This window comes from Microtus oregoni, unplaced genomic scaffold (genome assembly GCF_018167655.1).
Source record: "Microtus oregoni isolate MIOR12 unplaced genomic scaffold, Mior012 000016F_ref0000370, whole genome shotgun sequence".
Classification (NCBI taxonomy): domain Eukaryota; kingdom Metazoa; phylum Chordata; class Mammalia; order Rodentia; family Cricetidae; genus Microtus; species Microtus oregoni.
The window spans coordinates 36,552,614-36,574,362 of record NW_024543075.1 but is presented as its reverse complement, the minus strand read 5'-3'; the positions used below and the strand labels follow the sequence as shown (position 1 = coordinate 36,574,362).

The window sequence follows — 21,749 nt, the reverse complement described above, 5'->3', positions numbered from 1 at the left end:
TGGGGTTCGTGAGCAGAGTGCTACAACTTTCTTAATGAAAATATTGACCCACTGTGTGCCTGAAAATGGAGCAATGTGCATGGCTCTCAGAAGCAGCAACCAGCCTCCACCATGTTTTGAAACAGACCTTGTTTCAAAACAAAAACATAGAGCAAGTAATGCTCAAAACTAGAATTCAGGAAGTTTCTTTTATTGTTTTCTGGATTTTTGGAAAAGTGTTGGATCATTTAATTTTTCACTCAAGCCAATTTGAATTGACTATGACTCCTAAGTGAAATCTTTGAACATTGTCTACAGTCATAATTGTGTATTAGATTCACATTGCTTAAACAGGCCTCCTTGGCACCAAGAACATGCAAGGATATGGCTGTGCACCTGTTTCATTATTTCCAATTTATCCATGACATTCAAGGGTTGGTCTTCTGAGAGCATCACTTCTTTGGAGAGACCACACAGACTATCTCAATGAGTACCAATAAGTGCAACTGGCTGTCAGTAATCCAGTTATCAATTGCTCTCTACAAAAGCTCACAAGCACACAGATTGCTTCTTAGACATATTCTGTATATACACACAATCTATGGGTTCCCCTTTCATGGGCATGATTGTCAAATGTCAGGCCACCATGTTTCCCATGTGGAAACCAGTTAATAGTCAGGGCTACAGGGTCCTAAGCTCACCATACAAGGACTAGGATCCTGAAGTCAGGCATTTAGGCATCTGGCAGATGGTCATAGTGGGGAAAAATGAGAAAAGCAAAGAGTCCTGTAGATTTTCTGTGAGATGCTAAGGGACCCATACTCAGTCACGCTAGAGCCAGAAAGAGCCGCTGAGAAGATTAAGTCCCATGCTGGCAGGCTCTGCAGGCCTCTGCATGGCTAGCAGCGGTGTGAGGAATCTAAAAATAGGTGGGGCTCCTAACCCTACCTCAAGCTCCACAACTATGAAATGTGTTCAGTCAACTCATTAGACCTGCATCAAGAATCCTTTTCTTCTTTTTCCCTTCTCTATCTAGAGACCCAGAGCAGGAGAAGTACCTGTTCTTGGAACTGCATCATCTTTTCATGGAGGAAAGTCAGTTGATGGCGTAGCTGGTGCTAACAGTGGTCATATTAGTACAGAATTAAGTCAAGTCACAGTAGAACTTCCAAGACCAGTGTTTAGGGCCATAACAATCCATGACCCACTTTTAACAATAGAAAGTATAGATGTTTCTAGAAAGAATCAGATGCTAGTCTTTATTTAAGCAACAGTGAAAGACAAATACAGAGTCAACAGGACTTTCTGCTGTGTCCAGCACAGGTGTGTTCCATATATGCCCACATTTTACAGAATGCATATTATTCCCGCTTTATTAATTTAAACAGTTTATTTTGTTTATAAAGGAAACTAATATCAGATTTAAAAGTCTTAGTCATTGATTAAACATAGAAGAGGCTACTTAAAGCGACCTCGCACCACAAGAGGTACTGAAGAGCTCCTAGCAGGAGAGATGCTAGCTGACTAAACTTTAGACACCCATGGTAAAGGCTGGCTGCTCCCATTGAGCACACGCTATGCAAGTCCCCTGGTCTTTGACTATGTGATTCCCTCTTCTGTTTGTCGCTGTGTCCTTCACTCTCTCTGGTACCTATTCATCGGCTCTCCCAGCTCTCCATCCTTTTTAACTCTCTGTCCTTCCCCATTCTCCCGTCCCCCCCACCCTCCTGACCCTTTATCTCTGTACGCCCCTTTTCTGTACTTGCCAGTCTACTGTTTTTAACCATCTGGGCAGACTCCTCTGCCCCTCTGCTTTTCCCATTAGAAGCCCCCTTTTGTTTCTTCATGCTAGTGTTGGTTTTCAAGAGAGGACTTTGTACCCGCCCCTTCCCAAAGCTGCCTTTCACTGAAAACAGCCTCTCCTTGTAGGGTCTCTTTTCATCTGAACGTTGAATATTGATGGTGACATCTTTCACCTGGATACCTTGTGTGAGGTTCTTTATTTTAGATTCATAGAGAGAGAATTCCAGATCCCACGACCTGTTGTACTTTATGGCTTCTATTTTTTCTTTAAAATACTCCAGATCCTGCCTTACAGAGGGAGCAATTCTGAGGTAGAACTTCAGCCCCAGGCTCAAAGTGCCGTCTGTTTTCAACATGTCAGACAAGAACTGCAGGCTGAGGGTCATCTCCTCAGAGCTCTCCTGCTCCACCAGCTTCGCCACCTCTCTGCGCGTTGCCTTCCCCAGCTGACTCTGGTCCTCCTTCACGAGGAAGGACATGGCATAGAAAAATTCCTGGAAGCTGACGTGGCGAAAGCTGTAGAGCTTCTTGACGCCGAGCCCCTCGCGGTAGTCGATGCTGTTCAGGAAGGCGGTAAGGCTGGCGCCATCTAAGCTGTGCTTCCTTAGGACGTCTTCTTCGAATAGCAGCCTCTGGTGCTGGATCCCCTCAGCTGCCAAGCTGCACAGACTCCTCAGGACCCTGTGCCGGGTGAGCTCAGAGCTGTCCCCATTGCCATCAGTGGGCAGGAAGGCGGACACATAAGCAGTGAAGATGTCTGTACTATTGTTAGGTGTCTCTGAGACTTCCTGACCTCCTGCCATCTTCCTCTTCAGCCAGGAGCAGACCACCCAGCAAATGCCCGGAACCTGGCATGCTTTGTAGAGTACATCATTGTTTTGCACAAACTCAAGGGCATTTCTCGCTTGCTCCTTATCCATAAAATAGGAGTTGAAATAATTCTTCCTCTCCTCCTCAGAGAAGCCTAAGACATGGACATGTCGCCTTTCACCTAGCATGGGTTCCAGACTCTGCAAAGCCGGAGGCCGAGTGGTAACGAGGAGGGAGCATGGTACCTCCCTTCTCCTAATGAGAATGTGTAGTACACACTCCGCACGACTGGACTTCTGTAACTCGTCATAGCCATCCAGGACGAACAGGAGCCGCTCAGGCTGCTTCAGAATCTCCGTGACTGGGGCTTGGTCATCTCCGCAGCACCAGCAGACGAGGCTGGACAGGTCACACTTGGGCAGCAGGACCACTTCTCTGCAGCTCACATAGAAAACATAATCGAAACGGCCTGGATACAGGGTCCCTTTGGCCCAGTCCTGCACCAGTGTTTTGACCAGTGTCGTCTTCCCGGTGCCTGCAGATCCTTGCATCACGACTATGGGAGGGGCTGAGTAGGACTCCGCCTCCGGAGCAAATAAAGCCTCTATCCTGATTGGACCCAACTCCTGTTGCTGGTCCGAACGGGAAGGTGATCCAGAACTCCCTGGACCGGACCTGGATACCAGGAGCAGCTCGTTGCGGCTGCTGTTAACACCCCAATCTGGCCTCTCCTCCAAGCAGCGCACGTGCTCTCTGTAGATTTTCCTGTAATCTGAGTAACACAAATGGGGTTTTGGGTGTTGGAACGGGAACAACAAAAGGCAAACTGGCCCTTCAAACCCTGAGTTTGCTTTTTTGTTGTTGTTGTTTGTTTATTTTTGATTGATTTTTCTCTTTTTTATTTTTAAAAATTTATTTATTTTACATACCAACCGTAGTTTTCCCTCCCTCCTCTCCTCCCTTCCCCTAGCCTCACCTCCCTTCCACATCCCCCCCATCCACTCCTCCTCCTGAGTTTGCTCTTTAGTCTCATCTCCTGCCCTCTCTAACTTGTGTTGCTTTGAAGCTGTGACTTTATGAAGTGAAACTACTGTGTGTGTGGTGTGTGTGGTGTGTGTGGTGCGTGTGTGATGTGTGTGTGGTGTGATGTGTGTGTGATGTGTGTGTGTGGTGTGTGTGTGGTGTGATGTGTGTGTGGTGTGATGTGTGTGATGTGTGTGTGGTGTGATGTGTGTGTGGTGTGATGTGTGTGATGTGTGTGTGGTGTGATGTGTGTGATGTGTGTGGTGTGATGTGTGTGATGTGTGTGGTGTGATGTGTGTGATGTGTGTGTGGTGTGATGTGTGTGTGGTGTGATGTGTGTGATGTGTGTGTGGTGTGATGTGTGTGTGGTGTGATGTGTGTGATGTGTGTGTGGTGTGATGTGTGTGGTGTGATGTGTGTGATGTGTGTGTGGTGTGATGTGTGTGTGGTATGACGTGTGTGATGTGTGTGGTGTGATGTGTGTGATGTGTGTGTGGTGTGATGTGTGTGATGTGTGTGTGGTGTGATGTGTGTGTGGTGTGATGTGTGTGTGGTGTGATGTGTGTTTGTGTAGTGTGATGTGTGTTTGTGTGGTGTGATGTGTGTAGGCATGTTTTGAAAGTGAGTACATTAGTATGTACACATGCTCATGAGACTGTGCTGACAGAGTATGTGTGTTCTGGGGGGAAGGGGTGTGTACACCTCAACATCAGTGTGTGTGCAATGTGCAAGTTCCTGAGAAATCCTGTGAAATTTCCTCCTGGGGCCAGGTGAGGACAGAGAGGGGAACGAAGAGAAGCTGAAGCTGGTGCAGGAGCCGAGTTTGTTCCTGGTAAGGGGTGGGTCAGAGCTTAATTCACAGCTGAACAAAAGCAAACAAGCAAACAAAAGCATGGATTCTGCTACTGAACTACTGTGTCTCTGTTACAAGCTCCTTACTGGCTGATCTATCGTCCCAGCTTGCCCACTCCCATGTCTGCAGCGCAGAAGGGCTCAGGAATGAAAGGAACCTGGGAAAGATCACAGGTGCCAATACAACCCCTGCACCCTTGCCGCCCCACCTCAAAAATAGACCAGGTAGCCATTTAGGCCCCATCACTTTCTAGGTTCACATGAGCCCACTGACTTCTCCATGAACAGCAGTCTAGCTGTTTATGAATTTGGGGAGGTGTGACCTCACACACGCTGAGGCTGTTGTTTCTGGTTAATGGAAGTCACTCCACCAATACTGTTCTCCATCCCCTCCCCTTCTCTAGAAACAGCAACTATAATTAGGAGGTAAGGTACTTTAGCCATAAGACATCATAAAGCCCTGCCTTCAGCTCAGGGACTGCACCCAACATTCTTCAGACCCCTTGTCTGGAGACCCTGGGACTCTGCAGATCCCCAAATAAGGAGAGGACAGGATAGTGAAAGGTATGGATTACAGGCTCTTAGCATCTGTGGGGCCTGGGGGTGTCTTTGGTGCCACCTCACTTCCCTCCCTCGTGCTGCACTCACCATTTAGACAAACCTGGCCGAGGTAGTTCACAAGTTCCATCAAGTTCATGGCCTGCAAGCTCCTGCTCACAACTCTCACGGCTTCCTGGGCTCCATACATCGAAATCAGTTTTGATGCGAGCTCCACCCGACTCAGACCCTCCAGTTCCCCTCGGGCCAGATGAAACTGGGTCATATCCCGTAAGTGGAACTTCAGCGTCTTGAAACTGTTCTCCTCAAGATCATTCAAGGCCCAGAGCAATGCCTCCCGGGGGCTGCTGGCTTGTGCCAAGGCCATGGTGGTCAGAGTTCAGCCAGCTACCTGGAAGTGAGAAGTAGTGAGACAAGGCTGAGTGGGAAGCAGCCTGGAGACTCCTCCTCCACCCTGCCTGCTCCATGCTTGGCAGTCTGTGGACCAGAGGCCTAGCAGAGACCAGGTAGACAAAGCTCTGAGAAAGGCAAGTGGGTGATTGTCTGACTTCACAGGGGAAATTATCTAATCATCCCTGTTCTATCAGATAGTAAGTATGACTGTGTGGGTAATTGTCAAGAAGGTCCTCCTTCCTTCCGCCCTTCCTTCCTCTTCTTCCTCCCTTCCTTTCTTCCTCCCTTTCTTCCTACTTGTAGACATGTTTGTGTGTGACAGGGTCTCATGTTTTCTAGATCAGCCTCAAACTCTTTTTGTACCTGAAAATGACCTTAAACTTCTGATCCTCCTGGCTCTGCCTCCTAAGTACTGTGATTACTGCCATGCAGTACTATGCTTGGCTTTGTGGGATGCCGGGGACTGAGCCTAGGGGTTCATGTGTATTAGGGAAGCATTCTCCCAGCTAAGCAATATCCCCAGGCGCCCATCGGCACTCAGTGCCTCCTTAAATTATCATTAAGAAAAAAATGTTAGAGTATTTTAATTTCACAAGTCTTTGATTGTGACTGTTTCCAGAACATGTGCGTTATCTGCTGAGACCACAGAGACAGAAAACAGGAAGTCTCCATCCTCAGTCCACTGCTTCATACACCAACATCACAAGCACAGCCACACACGGCGTCCAAAATTGGTCTCCCTGTAAGGAGTCAAGTTCAGATAAGGCTAAGGGAATGGACACTATTAGTGCTAGACTTGAACTCAGCATCTGCTAAGGGAAGGAGAGCAACAGTGACTAAGAGGGGACTTCCGAATCCAAGAGACGCCTGTCGTCCAGCGTCATGGGGAAGCCATTGTGGAAGTGTGACGAGGTGCTCAGAAAAGCCTTTTGTAATGGGCTTGCTGCGACTCGAGTATCAGTATTTTGACTGAAAACCAGGGAAAGGAATAGACCTCTCAGAAACACATTAGGACGCAGGAACACTGGGGATTCCCTACAAAGCTCCGATTCTGGAGAAACACATTCCAGAACAAGAAGACAACAACAGAGCCCTGGACCAGTCAAGCTCAGGCTTGAGGAGCTGGAGGTGAGAGAATGACTCAGCTCCCTGGGGCAAAAGGACAAAAAGCTAGCTGTCCAGGAGAGCTACAACAGGTCCATTTTCAGCTTTGCAGGCCAAGCCTGGGTCCTCTTACCCTAAACCCGCCAGTTAATGATTATCTGGTAAGGTCAGAATTCCAAGTAAAGGTGTGAATTCTCCAACATGTACTATCTGTCTATGGGCACAGTAGGGGGGGTGGGGGGAGACTGGAACCCATGAAGGACCTCAGTGAACAGGGAAGCAGAGATCTGATGCCTCCACATCAGATCTGTCAGCTGGCACGAGCAATTGTTCACCAGAAGAGAACTTGACCCCTTAAGAGGCAGAGGCAGGCGGACCTCTGAGTTCGAGGCCAGGCTGGTACGCAGAGTGAGTTCCAGGACAGCCAGGACTGCACAGAAAAACCCTACTGAAAAGAAAGGAAAGAAAGAGAGAGAGGGAGGGGGAGAGAGAGAGAGAGAGAGAGAGAGAAAGAAAATAAAAACTTGACCTCATTTGCAAACATTAAACTTGGGAAACAAGGGAGGGAGCAAAGGCATGACCAAAAGAAAGAACCCAAGATGGTTCACATCCCTCCTTGAAAGCGTTTGTCCTTTCGGCAACTTGACCCCAGTCTAGACTGGGGTGGTTGACAAAGGAAGTGGAGCACTGTCCCCACATTCTCTGCCACTGTACCATTTCTCCAGACTGGTGAAGCACTGCAGGCTGGGCTCTGGAAGAGTGAAAAAGGAAGAAAACAGGAACTGTGAAGCAGAGGTACAAACACATTCCTAAATGTGCCTAAAAGGCAGTTGGCCAATTGGTCTAGAGAGCAGGGACACCATCCTCTCCCTAAATGTGGACCAATCTCTGAAATAATTGCCTTCAAGATGAAAAGAACAACAGATTGGTAGTTTAACTGATGCCTTTGTCTTCCTGAAAAAGCTATGGAGAGACAACCAAAGGTACAGACAACAGTAAAGTTGCCAGAAAGCTAGAAAAGAAAGTAAAATAAATATTTTAGGAGCAACAAAAGAATAAGACATAAAACACAGCAAGCTAAAGCACTCAGGCGAACAATGTTTGCATACAAACAATAGAATAGCCACTGGATGACTACGATCTTTATTATAATCTCAATGAGAGGACAACAGCCGAGAGGCTGGAAAGATGACTCCATAGCCAGGAGCTCTGGCTGCTCCTCCAGAGGACCTAGGTTTGATTCCCGGCACTACATGGCAACTCACAACCATCTACAACTCCAGTCTCGGGGGATCAAATATCCTTTTCTGGGCTCTGAGGGCATTGGGCATGCACCTGGTGCATAGATATGCATGCAGGCAAAACACCCATATGCATAAAGTCATGTTTTTAACATTAGAGAGGATGGTAATGGAATGATTAGGGTAAAAGGCCAATGGGTGACACCTAAAACCTTGAGTCAAAAAGCAGCTGTGTGTGTACTGTTTAGAAGTACAAAGACGCAGCAGGGTTAGAGAGATGGTTCTGTGTATAAGAACACTGTCTATGTAAGCATGGCACCTGAGAAGCAAGCGTGAGGACTTGAATTCATATTCCAGCACCCATGTAAAACCACTGAGGGTGGGTGCATGAGAATGACTGAGGTTTGTTGCCCCCTAACCTAGATCCAAGCTCAATGAAAGTTCCTGTCTCAAAGGAACAAGGTAGAGAGTTATAGTCCAGAATACCTGACGTCCTCTGGCCTGTGATACACAAAGCACCTACACTCACACACATATGCATATGCGACAAACACATAATATATCTGTCTGCCTCTCTCTCTCTCTCTCTCTCTCTCTCTCTCTCTCTTGTGTGTGTGTCTGTCTATGTGTGTGTGTGCATGTGTACAAAGACATAAGACAGTTAAAAATTTAAAGTAGTTGCCTTGGGGAAGAAGGATGGTGATGGTGAGAAAAATGAAAACTGAAGGCACAGACTTTGTAATAAATTGAATTTCTGATACATACACATGTATCACTGAGATGAAACAATAGGTCATAGATCATCTTGGGGAAAAGATAGTAGGCAAAGAAATGGAGGTAACATGTGTAGTCTTTCGGGAAGCTTCTCCATGAAGGGACTCTGCGAAGTGATGGGGAAATGCTAGGCCAAGGAAAGGTCTTTGTTCTCACACGGAAAAGGAATATTTTTAAATGCCAACAAAAAGCATCCAAAAGAGAGATCAGGCTAGACATCTCAAATGGGCAGGAGGGGGAATTGAGACTGGAACTGGATTAGGACCCTAAACAGAGGGAAAGCTGGAGGGTGGCTTCTGTGAGAAAGGCTCTGGAAAGGAGAGACAACTGTGTGGGTCTCATGGTCAGAAGATGGATGTAAGCATGTCTAACAGAAGCTATATTCTATACAATGTACGGCTTATAGGATCTCCAAAGAGCTTGAAGGCAGCGGTGGTAGGGGATGGGAAAGCCAGGGGGTGAACGAAGCCAGCCCTCTCACCTGTGCACCTTGATCCCTTCTCCAAATCCCAACTGCGGTGCTCTGTGAGCACTCCCTGGAGTTCAGAGGAAACGGCAGGAATGGGAACTGACTTGCCCAAAGCCTTAGCCAAGATCAGGCTAGAAACAGAAACCAGAGCACCAGCGATTAAGCAAGAAGCCAAGATGAGAAAACAAAAGAACGAGACATGACGGCATACATAGGGTGCCAGAGAGCAGAGGACTTACTGCACCAACGCCAGCTCTCAAGGTCTAAGTCACTGGGCCAGACTCTCAGCAACACCTCAGTATTTATAGAAACAGGAACTGAGTTTATTGGATGGGCGGAGGCAAGAGATGAAATGGTGTTAACCCTGTCCTGGCTAGAGGCAGAGATGACAACTAGAGAAACTGAGTCCCCAAAAGAGAGAAGATTAAAATGGGGAAGGCAGGACCAAGAGTAGAAACAGAAGAAAAAGTGAGAAAGAAGAGATATAGGAAAGACATACAACACATAATCTGAGCAGGAAAAAACAGAGAGGAGAGAGACAAGAGCAGGGAGCTGGCTGGAGCGCGCGTGCACGTGTGTGTGTGTGTGTGTGTGTGTGTGTGTGTGTGTGTTGTAATGTTTCTTCCATCCCTGAAACAGGCTAGGTAAACAACCTATAGGCCTACCTTCATATGATTCCCTGGTAGAGATAATCCTGCTTGTTTCGCTTTGTTTTGTTTTGTTTTGTTTTGTTTTGTTTTTTCAGGCATGACTTCTCAGACACGTTCCCCCCAGGAACTAGAAAGTGACATGCGGTGGTTAATTTTGTGTGCTCCAACCTTTGGGCAATACATCAGAGAGAGTTTCTATGATGCTGTATTTAGGATGTGACTGACATTTGAATCAGTAACTGACTAAAGCCAGCTGTGCTCCCCATTGTGGGTGTCACTCATCCCATCAAATGAAGCCTGGACAGAAGGAAAGGCTGATCAGCTTATGAATAAGAGGGGTCTCCTCTTACTGTGTGTGTGGACCATGTTTCCCTCACTGTTGGTCCTAGAGTTTTATTTTTATATGTGACATAATTTTATATACATATATAATTACCATGTATCACAGTACTTTCTAACACAATATAGGATTTACTCAGTACTTAGTGCTTCTTTTTCCCTCAGTGAAGTGAAAACCAGGGCTGTTTGGTTCACTGGTATACTCAAGCAGCTAAAGAGTGTCTGGTATATATTAAGCATTTAAATTGTTGAATGAACATACTTCCCTAGTGACACCTTATGAAGCCATCATAAATAAAGCATGTTAGCCAGACATGATGGTTCGTGCCTTTAATCCAGGAAGCTGAGGCAGGGAGGTTGAAGTGAATTTTAGGCCAACCTGACCTATATAGTGAACTCCAGCCAGCATGAACTGCAGAGTAGATCCTGACTTCAAAAATAGCAAAGAAAAAAGGGAGGGAGGGACAGAGGGAGGAACAGAGGGAGGGACAGAGGGAAGGAGGGAATTAAAGAAGAAAGAAACAGAGCGAGAAAGAAAGAAAAAGAGAGAGCCAGAGAGAAAGAAAGAAAAAAGAGAGAGAAAGGAAGAAGGGAGGAAGGGAGAGGAGGAAGGAAAAGGAGGAAGAGAAAAGGGAAACTGTGTGTGTGTGTCTGAGAGAGAGAGAGAGAGAGAGAGAGAGACAGAGACAGAGAGAGACAGAGACAGAGAGAGACAGAGAGACAGAGAGAGCGACAGAGAGAGACAGAGAGACAGAGAGAGAGAGAAGAAGAGAGGAGGGAGAGAGAGCGAGAGACAGAGACACAGAGAAACGCCCCTTTAAAGATCACTTTGACTTTTAATATCCAATTTAAGTCTAAAAGAATTGCGGCCTTTACGCTAATCTGTACCGCCATCTGGTGGCAACTCTGTAGATTGCTAGTTGTTTCTCTCCACTCACCCCACAACACACACGCCTCAGTCGCTCCCAAAGTTACTAGGAACTACTTTAGCCTGCTCCTCACTGAGTGTGCATCGGACGGAAATTAGATGCGCACAGAGCTCACTAACATTTACAACCAGCCGGAAATTTCAGTGCCCAATAGTCAGCCAGAGCGGATTCACGTGGTACAAATTCAGCCAACCAGGTTCCCAATACTGTCCGGCTCACGCCCTTCCGTTCTGGGCTCCTTCTTTCTCCGCAAGATGGCATCCCCGGCCGTACCGGCAAGTGTCCCTGCTGCCACTGCGGCTGCAACCCCTGCGCCGGCTGCCACCGCAGCCCCGGCTGCCGCCCCGACAGCGCCCACGCCGGCTCCGGCGCCGGCTGCGACTCCCGCTGCCGCCCCGGCTCCTGCCTCGTCCTCCGACTCTACGGCCGCTACGCCTACAGCTCCGGGCCAAACCCCGGCCTCCACGCCAGCCCCTGCGCAAACGCCGGCGCCTTCACAGCCCGGGCCCGCCCTCCCGGGGCCTTTCCCGGGCGGCCGCGTGGTCAGACTGCACCCGGTCATTTTGGCCTCCATCGTGGACAGCTACGAGCGACGCAACGAGGGAGCTGCCCGGGTTATCGGCACCCTGCTGGGTGAGTGCTGGAGAAAGGAATATTTTTCTTCCCGTTCATCTCTCTCGTCCCATCGCTATTGAACTCTTAACCTGCTTCTCTTTTGCACCTTCTTGATGGCACTTGCCTTCCCAAGTGACTTGAATCCTGCCGAATCGCTGTTGTGTTGAGCGACCGAAGTGTGCAAGGAGTAGGTATGAGCTATTGAGTAGTGTGTAATTTTATATTCCTATCGGCGAAGGACGCTTGTTGCCAACAAGAAGTTAAAAGCTCTTGACTCTTTTAAGCACAGTACGCACATTTTCCCTCTTATCCGCTGACGAACCAACACACACACACACACACACACACGTACCCACCACCCATGTATGAGAAGAGGATGTGTCAAAAGCTTCCCCCAATTCAACAGGTAAACCAGGTATGTTCAGAAGTGATTCCGGATATATAATATTTTGCTTTCCTGAACTTTTAAGACAGCCACTCAGTCCCAAGGACCTCCCTCATACTAGTTTCCCGTGGATTAAAAGCTGTATCTGCTCAGGCCCAAGTTCCTGCCCCCACCTCACGCTCCTCTGATTTTCCATGTGGGCGCAAACAGTAGTATGACCTGTTTACAAGCAACCTGAAAATGAGTGATCCTGTCTTTGCCTGTGTTACAGATTTGGGGACGTAGATAGTTTATGTTAAAGTGGTTTGTAAATGGAAAAGCACTGAAGATTGCTGAGTACATCTCTCTGTCTCTCTCTCTCTCTCTCGACTTGCTTGCACTCTGCCTTAGTAACAGCTTTTAAACACTGGCCTTCCATTCTAGTTACGTCCATCATTTATTTCTTAGTGATCTCGTAGCAGTTCCTGTACTGTGGAAGACCATTCAGTTGCTTCAAAGTGGACAAATCAGACTCCAGCAATTAGTTTTCTGTCATAGGACAAATCACCAAATATCTGGTTCTTTTGTGGATTCGTGGGGGGGTGGGGGGCTGGTCAAAACGGTTTCTCTGTAGCTTTGGGGCTTGTCCTGGAACTCACTCTGTAGACCAGGTTGGCCTCAAACTCAAAGAGATCCTTCTGCCTCTGCCTCCCAAGTGCTGGGATTAAAGGCATGCGCTATCACCGCCTGGCCTGTCAGGGACTTTTTTAGCAGACTGTTTTCGTGAGAATGAAGTTATTACAGAAGGCAAGTGATGATTGGCACACGTCAGGTACGGCAGCTGTTGGCCGCCCTCTACTACACAGGAGGCCAGACTAGCACACCATATATTTCTTTGACAGTGTAGCCCTTTACAGAAACTTAAGAGTTGATACATTGTCTCTCATCAAAACACACTTGCATTTTCTTCTTCACAAGTATCTTCTGTGCTCTCCATCATTTCAGTTCATTCCTGACTTCCCTCTATTTTTAACCTCTCACAGTGTTAATTTTCTGGAACTGCCATACTGTGAGCGTCTATAACCAATATGTTTGCATCAATGACTTGCCACTTGACAGATAGAATATACAATCTAATTTTCAGTCTGTGGAGCTGTTTACATGGAGGAATCAACGTCTACTAAAGCTTATGTTGCACCCCCTTTGTCTTAGCAAGGCAGCTGTAGTCTCTGAATTCTCAGTCAGATTGAATCCTGCTCGGTGCTTCCACCGCTACAAAACAGTTGAGTTGTTGATGGAAAAACAAATGAAGCGATATGTGCTTGGTAGGAACTGAGACTTTGGGGTTGACATTAATTTGTAAAAGACTTTGTTTGGCTAAGTGAAATCATTGGTGACTCTCATGTACCATAAAACTGCTAGGTACTTAGAATTCAAAGTCAATCAAAGGAACACTGTTGTAGCCTTAAACTCAAGGTGGAAACAGTCCCTGTACCAAAGAAGTGATGACTCTGCTAGTGTGATGTCCTGTGGAAACACTGAGACATAACTGTTTCAAAAGGTTGTGAAGGACAGACAGAGAAGATGTGAAAGTTCCTGGCAAGGCGTGACACATTTTCAGGGTGAAGTCAGTCCTTCAGTGGATGGTGCCCACGTGTGTTTCCTGAGGAAGCAAGACATGACTAAATTATTTTCAGTGAATATACCCATAGGGTATAGTTTTTTGTAAGCACTACTAAGTTCAGTGTTCTTTATCCTTTAAACAAAAAGGTTTTTTTTGTTTTGTTTTTTTTAATTTATTTATTTGTTTGTTTGTTTGTTTATTTATTATGTGTACAATATTCTGTCTGTATGCCTGAAGGCCAGAAGAGGGCGCCAGACCTCCTTACAGATGGTTGTGAGCCACCATGTGGTTGCTGGGAATTGAACTCAGGACCTTTGGAAGAGCAGGCAATGCTCTTAACCACTGAGCCATCTCTCCAGCCCTAAACAAAAAGTTTAACTATTCAAATTATAGAGCATAAATATTATGTTTTAAATACCATAATTTTAAAATTTTGGGGAATACTAACTTTTTGATCCCTGAATCTCAAAAAATAAATAACATGCCTGGAATTTGAAAACTGAGAAACTTATTTTCACCTTATGTAGTAGTTCTAAAATGTATCACTGTTGAGAAACAAACATTTTTTTTAAATATTTCTTTATTTATTATGTATACAATACTCTGTGTGTATGCCTGCAGGCCAGAAGAGGGCAGCAGACCCCATTACAGATGGTTGTGAGCCACCATGTGGTTGCTGGGAATTGAACTCAGGACCTTTGGAAGAGCAGGCAATGCTCTTAAGCTCTGAGCCATCTCTCCAGCCCCGAGAAACAAACATTTTTAATTTCAAAATGAAACAAAATTTTAAAAAGACAGCTCTTGGTAAGTCCGCTGCTTGAAGAGGTCAGCATTCCCCTCTCATGAGAGGGTGGCAGGAGGGGGCACCCTCAGTGGTTCTGGTTCTGGACACCTGCCTCTGTGGCAGGAGGCTCTTGAGCAGCACTCACTCCAAAACTGGAAGATGGGAGAAATGAGAGTGTGGTTGCTTTATGGAGAGGAGTAGACCTGAGCTGGGCCTGACGATAGATTGAGGGCGGTGCAGTAAAGAGACAGCACATGAGAAGTGGGGCTACAGAGGGACGAAGAATTGAGAGCTAGGAAATAGAGATGGCAGGCCGTAGCATGACCAGAAGTGCAGCTTCAGAGGGTGGTTTCTAGGCCTTCAGCTGTGCACAGAAGAAAGGAAATAGAGTTTTACTTGGGCTTGGTGTGTATTCCTTCTGAGATACCATTGAGTGTGGCAGTGGGTTTGTTAAATTGAAAATGAGTGAGAAAGGCTGCCAAGATGGTTCACAAGCCTGACCTTCTTTTAATTCATGGAACCCATGTGGTGGAAGGAGGAAACGAACTCCTGCAGATTGTCCTCTGAGCTCCACAGGCGAGCAGTTGCCCATGCACACCCACAATCGATGTAAAGAAAGGATTTAACAGTAAACGGAGAGAATGTAAAGAGATGTAGGCAAGCATGTGTCGGCCACCAGGAGCCAAGAAGTAACTGAACTTATAAAGGCGGATGGAATCACCTCACAGGGATTGACGGCAGTGTTTAAAAAAAAAATAAGTTGGGAAATACTTTTAGCTTTGTGTGCAGTCTGTCACAGCTACTCAACTCTGCCTTTGTAGGGGGAAAAAGGTCAAAAATAATGCATAAGAGATTGGGCAAGTAAACATTTATCAGCTGAAATGTTTCTGGATCAGGACTTGGCCTAGAAAAGGAACATAGAGCAAAAACTAAGAACACTAAGAATGCGGAGCCAACAGATTAGGAAGAGAGAAAACTAGAAGAGACTGGTGCCATGGAGAACTAAGGGACCTAAGGCCCTGGAATGGAGGAAGCAGTCGTGACGGTCAAATGCTGATGAGTGCTCCGGTGAGAGGATGTGTGCCCATAGGTGTAAGAGCATACATAGTTCAGAAAGCAAAACCATGCCAGACCAAACCACTAGCAGGGACGTGTTGCAGTAGGGGTGGGAAGCTTGCAGGAAGGTGCCAGTACGTTAGGAGAAAGTGAAGTTGGAGTCCATGGCTCAGTGAGACCCAGGAACTGATGTCTGTGGTAGACTCACAGATAGAGAGGTGATAGATGGGCTGGCTGCTCTAAAGGGAGGTCCAGGTAATGCCCTGAAAGCTGTGTTTACAGTGACACTAGACGGCTCTGTTGGCAGTCAGCCTCAGCGAGCTGTGCAGGCCAACATACAGGGAGAAACCCTAGAGCAGTGAGACCCCTTTGGGGGTTGAACATTGCTTTCACAGGGGTCACCAAAGGCCATCAAAAAACATATTTATATTATGTTTCATAACAGTAGCAAAATTACAGTTGTGAAGTAGCAATGAAATAATTTTATGGGTCACCACAGCATGACAGTCACAGCTCTAGGAAGTTTGAGAACCATTGCTCTAGAGAGTGAAGAGTGAGTATTCCGGGGAATGGGAGTGGACAGTAACAGCCAAGGGAGACCTTTCTTGGTGACAGGAGGAAGAGTTTGAGTTCTCTAGAAGATGCTGATTCTGTTTATGCGGAACTTGGCACTAATGTATTAGCTTGATGTTTGTTGACTTTGAGGAGAACTCCAAATGCATTTCAGAATTAGGAGCTGAGGATAGCCCTTAGTTGATAGAGCGACAGAGCACCTGCCAGCTATGCATGAAGCACTGATTTCAGTCCTCACCACATAAACCAGGTGTGGGGGGGCACACTTGGAATCCTAGCACTTGGATGCTGGAGACATGAGGTTCAGGAGTTCTCGATCATTTGTGCTTACAAAGGATCCTGGCTCCAAAAGCAAAACAAAAATAGGGGAAAAGTAGTTGTGCACTGTGGGACCGCAGGATTTTGTTGTTGTTGTTTTTTGGGATTTTGTTTTGTTTTGTTTTTAAATATTTATTTATTTATTTATTTATTATGTATGCATTATTCTGTCTGTGTGTATGCCTGCAGGCCAGAAGAGGGCACCAGACCCCATTACAGATGGCTGTGAGCCACCATGTGGTTCCTGGGAATTGAACTCAGGACGTTTGGAAGAGCAGGCAATGCTCTTAACCTCTGAGCCATCTCTCCAGCCCGGGACCGCAGGATTTTGTAACACCTGGCCATTCTCTCTTTTCCAGGAACTGTTGACAAGCACTCAGTGGAAGTCACCAACTGCTTTTCAGTGCCGCACAACGAGTCAGAAGATGAAGTGAGTTGTAGATTTCAGCAGCCCCTGTGCAGTTTCTAGCATTCATCTTCTGGCTACCCTCAAGGCCCCACTGTGCTGTGTCTGTAACCCGAGCTACAGGCAAAGCACAGCTTCCCCTGTCCACACCCTGGGCTTCTTCATCAGCTGGGTGATCATTCTTTCTATTCAGTTTTGGTGTGTACTAGCTTTTTAATGTCCTCTCCTGCCCTCTCTCTTAGGTGGCTGTTGACATGGAGTTTGCTAAGAATATGTATGAATTGCACAAAAAAGTCTCCCCAAATGAACTCATCCTAGGCTGGTAAGTTGAGGGGGGTAGGTGGATGGAAAAGTCTTTATTGAGGGGCAGTCTTGTTTGTCATCAGATTAGGTCTTGTCTCACCTTTCAGAGATACAGTATTCAAAACATATAACCTTGAGCCTATAAATTCAGTATTTTGATGATAATTCTTATCCTATAAAGTCAAGAATATTTATTTTCAGTTATAGTTTTGCTATTGCAAAGTTTGTTGACACTGTTAATTACTGCTGACATAGTGTCAGGACCCCAGAGACGCCCCCACCACTATTGTATTCTGTATTGGCATCAGGTGCCATGCATCTATAACTGCTGTTTTCCAGGTATGCGACAGGCCATGACATCACAGAACATTCCGTGCTGATCCATGAGTACTACAGCCGGGAGGCCCCAAACCCCATTCACCTCACTGTGGACACAGGTCTGCAGAATGGGCGCATGAGCATCAAGGCTTATGTCAGGTGAGTCCTGGGCAATAGGGGCATTCCCTCTGTGCCTGGATGACCTCCCACTCGGGTCTCACTCTGTAGCTCGTTGTCTCTTCAAGGACTTCAGTTCCTTTGACAGCTGTCATTAGAGAAGGTTCTGAAGCAGAGTATGACCCCATAATTTATACTCGCTGGTCCTACGTAAACTGGAGCACTTGTTGTCTGTGACCACTCCTCATGGTAGTGCCTTTAGTTTTCATTATCTTAGTGCTTTCTGTGGCTGTAATACACACTGACCAAAGCCAACTTGGGAAGGAAGGGGCTTATTTCACCCTACAGGTGACATCTGTCATTGAGGGAAGACAGGGCAGGCACCTGAAGCAGAACCACAGAGTAATACTGCCTGCTCCCTGTTCCCCTGGCTTGTTCAGGCTGCTTTCTCCTACCACCCAGGACCACCACCCCCTACATCAATCCTCCATCCAGAAAATGCCCACAGACTGGCCTAAGGCTGCTTTAGTGAAAAAAAAAAAAAAATGAGGTTCTTTCCAGATAACCTAGTTTATGTCAAATAGATAAAATAATAGTAATAATTTTTAAATTTTATATTAAAAAGCCCTAACCAGCACATTCATTATTCCTAGAATCTAGCATAGTATTTATAAGCTAGAGAATGCTGGCCTTGTGTAAGCACATTTTTTGAGCTGGGATTCAGTATACTTTTAGACGATAACATTGCAGTGTTGACACAGAACTTGCTGGCAGCTACAATGCCATTTGTCAGGGTTTGCTGGGAAGGCTTTAGCAGTGAGGAAGGAAGAGTTATCACTACAGCTTGAGCCCGTTGATAGGCACTGAGCCCTCGCCTTTACCCCCTTTTTAGTCTCTACAAATTCAGCCTTTCAAAATCCATATGAAAATACACAGTTGAAATAGTAAATACAACTTTAGTGAAGTTACTTCTAGCGCCCAGTCCAGTGGTTTGGGGCATAAGTCAGTTTGGTCTTGTAGTGATAATGAGAGGTTCAGCCCCAGAAAAAGATTGTTCCAGTGTGTCTGTTTCCCCTGAAAATGGGTGTCTAGGCAGCCAGGAACACCTGTCCTCTAAGGGGCAAGGCTGAAGAGGATAAGAAAAGTTTATTCTCAAGATGTTTCTGGGACAGTCCTGGCCTTCTCAACTGGACGGTGTTGCCCTTGTGACTGTGATGCTTTCTAGCCTAGTCTGGACACGGAAACTACTCCCAAGGGCATCTGGTTATCCTTTCTTCTCTTTCCCCAGCACATTAATGGGTGTCCCTGGGAGGACCATGGGAGTGATGTTCACACCTCTCACAGTGAAGTATGCATACTATGACACCGAACGCATTGGCGGTGAGTTTCCTTCCCCCACTCTGCACACCTAGAGACCCCAGGCTGATTCAAGGGAGGGAGCTGTTTCTCTGTGGCAGAGATGGAGGGAGGGCTTGGGTAGCTTACAGAACACTGTTCAAGGTTCATGCTGATAGAAGTTGAAGATTGTTCAGGGTAGGACATTGTCAGTACCACAGGCCACATAATCTCCATAAGAGGCCAGCATCAGTAGTTAACAACCCAGGTGGAGGAGCTGAGCTCTCCAAAGAAAGAAAAGTCAGTGCGTGGAAACCCGGGATTTTGGGGAGCTGACTGTGTCCGGAGTGGGTGGAGAGAGTTAGTAGGTGGTTAACGACCTCTTTCCTCTTGCCATGACTAAGTTTTTTCTGCACTCCCACAGTCGATCTCATCATGAAGACATGTTTTAGCCCCAACCGGGTGATTGGACTCTCAAGTGACCTACAGCAAGTGGGAGGGGCCTCAGCTCGCATCCAGGATGCTCTGAGCACTGTGCTGCAGTATGCTGAGGATGTGCTGGTGAGATGGGGGGGGGGGGGGGGGGCAAGGGAGGCTGACAGCCTGTGGGCCTGCCAGTGACATGGCAGTCCCTAACAGTGCCTCACCGAGTCTCTGTTTTGTGCTCAGTCTGGAAAAGTGTCTGCTGACAACACTGTAGGCCGCTTCTTGATGAGCCTGGTTAATCAAGTACCCAAGATCGTTCCTGATGACTTTGAGACCATGCTCAACAGCAACATCAATGTGAGTCATGGCTGGACCATGGAAGTTGGGTAGACGGAAGGCTGCGGTGCAGTCCAGGGTGGAGGCAGTCCAGCATGTCCAGAGGGTCTCCTCCCCTAAGTAACTAGACTCAGGTAGAGGACTTGCTAAAGTCCAAGGTAACAGAGACAATTCTAGTTTCCCCACCTGTGTTCACAGGACACACCCACCCATACTTCAAAAGCCTCTACTCCATCCCCGATTCTATAAGCATCGGTAGAGAGGATGGTGTCCGTGCACATCCCCTCCTGGCTTCCACCTTCAACCCCTGCCCAGTCTGCCCCAGGTGGCATTTGTTCAGGACTCTGCGCAGCCAGTGTCCACAGTGGAGCAGCCAACACCAGACTTCTGTCGCCGTTCCATTCACTGTTTTCATTTGTCTTTCAGGACCTGCTGATGGTGACCTACCTGGCCAACCTCACCCAGTCACAGATTGCCCTCAACGAGAAACTTGTAAACCTGTGAAGGAGCCCCAAGAGGCTCTTGTGCTGGTCTTGGTTTCCACCACAGGACTAGGCTGAAGTGGAGGCAAAGGGTGTCTTTGTGTCTTGAGTCACAATGACTCAGTCAGCTGCTTGGGACTCCTAATAAACATAGCCTACCTTTTGTAAATGAACTTTATCTGATGTGACTTTATTGTTGGCTGGGAGAAAGAAAAGTGTTGTTGAGCTCATACAGAAGACAGGGAGTGGGCATTGGAGGAGACGCTGGTTAAGTGTTGGCATGACTCATCAGCAGTAGTGCACCCACAGCCCAGGCTCTGTTAGCTTCACCCGCGCCACACAGACGGCCTTCTTGGCACAGTGGCTTTATAGTCAAACTGTTTTACTCTCAGGATCATAGCAAATGGAATCTCCAAAATTGGTATGTGTGTGTGTTTCTTCATTTTTTTTGACCTCCTTAGCATCTTACTGGATGGCAGTCCAGGGGTTGTCTTGTGTACAATCTGGAGGAACTTGGAGATACGCTAATGAGCCTGAACAGAAGGAAAAAGGGTGGGCGCATGCCTCAGCCCTAGGACCCATGAGCCCATCTTCACGGTGAGGAATATCTTCTTTAGCGGACTATTTGATCTGGAAAGGTGTGCTCATACAGACACATGTATATGGTATGCATGTGCCTAACCAAACCAAAAGCCAAAGAATGCTGAACTTAAAAGGCAGTAGTGGTTGGTCACCTTAGAGGTGGAGGGAGGTGGGCAAGTAGAAGCAAGCGCAGGTGTCTAGTGTGACAGCGGCAGGTTAATGCGTCTAAGTAGAGCCAGGTATGACTTGATGGTGTGCTTTTCATTATCGCCCAGTTTGTTCTAGACGGCAGACATTGTGTTTAAATGAAAGAAAATACATTGAAAACAATGTGGAAAAGAGGGGTTTTGTTTTTTAATGTTGTCTAGTTGATACAGTGGAAGAAAATGAAAATGCTAATGAGAAGCTCAGGACTGTGGCTTGGTAGAATGCCTAAGGTGCATGAAACTCTGGAACGTGGTGGGGGGAGGGAGGGTCCCAATAAAATTGGGTGTGATGGCACACTTGTAATCCCAGCCAGGGAAGAAGGGAGCAGGAAAATCAAAAATTGAAGCTTACCTTCAGCTGTGTATGAGTGTGACAGCAAATAGAACACAGGCAATTACACAAAGACAGCGTATTCTCGATGAAAATGTAAGTTGCGTATCTGTCACAACAGTAAAATGCAAAGATAATTAGATCTGGACAAGCTGTTTCTAAACGTTTATGTGAAAAAATAAAAATGTCTTCCAAAACCCTGTCTCAGAGCTGTGTGCCCACAAACTGTGTGACTCATCAGACATTCCAGTAGAAGGTTCTTAATGATCCATGAAGAACTTCCTAAGTACTGAGAGTCCACAAGCTAGTCTTTAAAGATTGATATCCGATAACCCCTTAAAACTTTTGACTGGTAAAATACACATACAAATAATGCAACTATAAAGCTGGAGAAATATTTGAGATTCCTGTCAAAGACGTAATATTCTTGCCACAGAATGCTCAGCCACTTTTTGTTTTGATTTCAGGTTTTTTTGTTGTTTCTGGTTTTTTGAGACAAGGTTTTCTGTAGCTTTTGATCCTGTTCTGGAAATAGGTCTTGCAGACCAGGCTGTCCTCAAACTCACAGAGATCTGCTTACCTCTGCCTCCTGAGTGCTGGGATTAAAGCGTGCACCACCATTGCCCAGCCTTGTTTTCAGTTTTTGAGA

The 21,749-nt window shown here is 46.6% G+C and overlaps 2 protein-coding genes across 2 annotated transcripts; one reads left to right on the top strand and one right to left on the bottom strand.

The window, feature by feature from the left end:
- Positions 1-1,224: 1,224 nt before the first annotated feature.
- Positions 1,225-9,268, bottom strand: Nlrp10 (NLR family pyrin domain containing 10). The gene is given in 4 exon segments (XM_041666824.1): positions 1,225-1,697; positions 1,700-3,364; positions 5,116-5,416; positions 9,019-9,268. Coding segments are annotated over 3 exon segments (2,025 nt in total). The 5' UTR covers positions 5,393-5,416; positions 9,019-9,268; the 3' UTR covers positions 1,225-1,614.
- A 1,884-nt stretch (positions 9,269-11,152) lies between these two features.
- Positions 11,153-20,154, top strand: Eif3f (eukaryotic translation initiation factor 3 subunit F). Its single transcript, XM_041666504.1, has 8 exons — positions 11,153-11,557; positions 16,618-16,688; positions 16,907-16,986; positions 17,307-17,444; positions 18,691-18,782; positions 19,162-19,298; positions 19,407-19,520; positions 19,926-20,154. The coding sequence occupies exons 1-8, from the start codon at positions 11,179-11,181 to the stop codon at positions 20,001-20,003; spliced, it is 1,089 nt and encodes a 362-aa protein (XP_041522438.1). The 5' UTR covers positions 11,153-11,178; the 3' UTR covers positions 20,004-20,154.
- Positions 20,155-21,749: the final 1,595 nt, after the last annotated feature.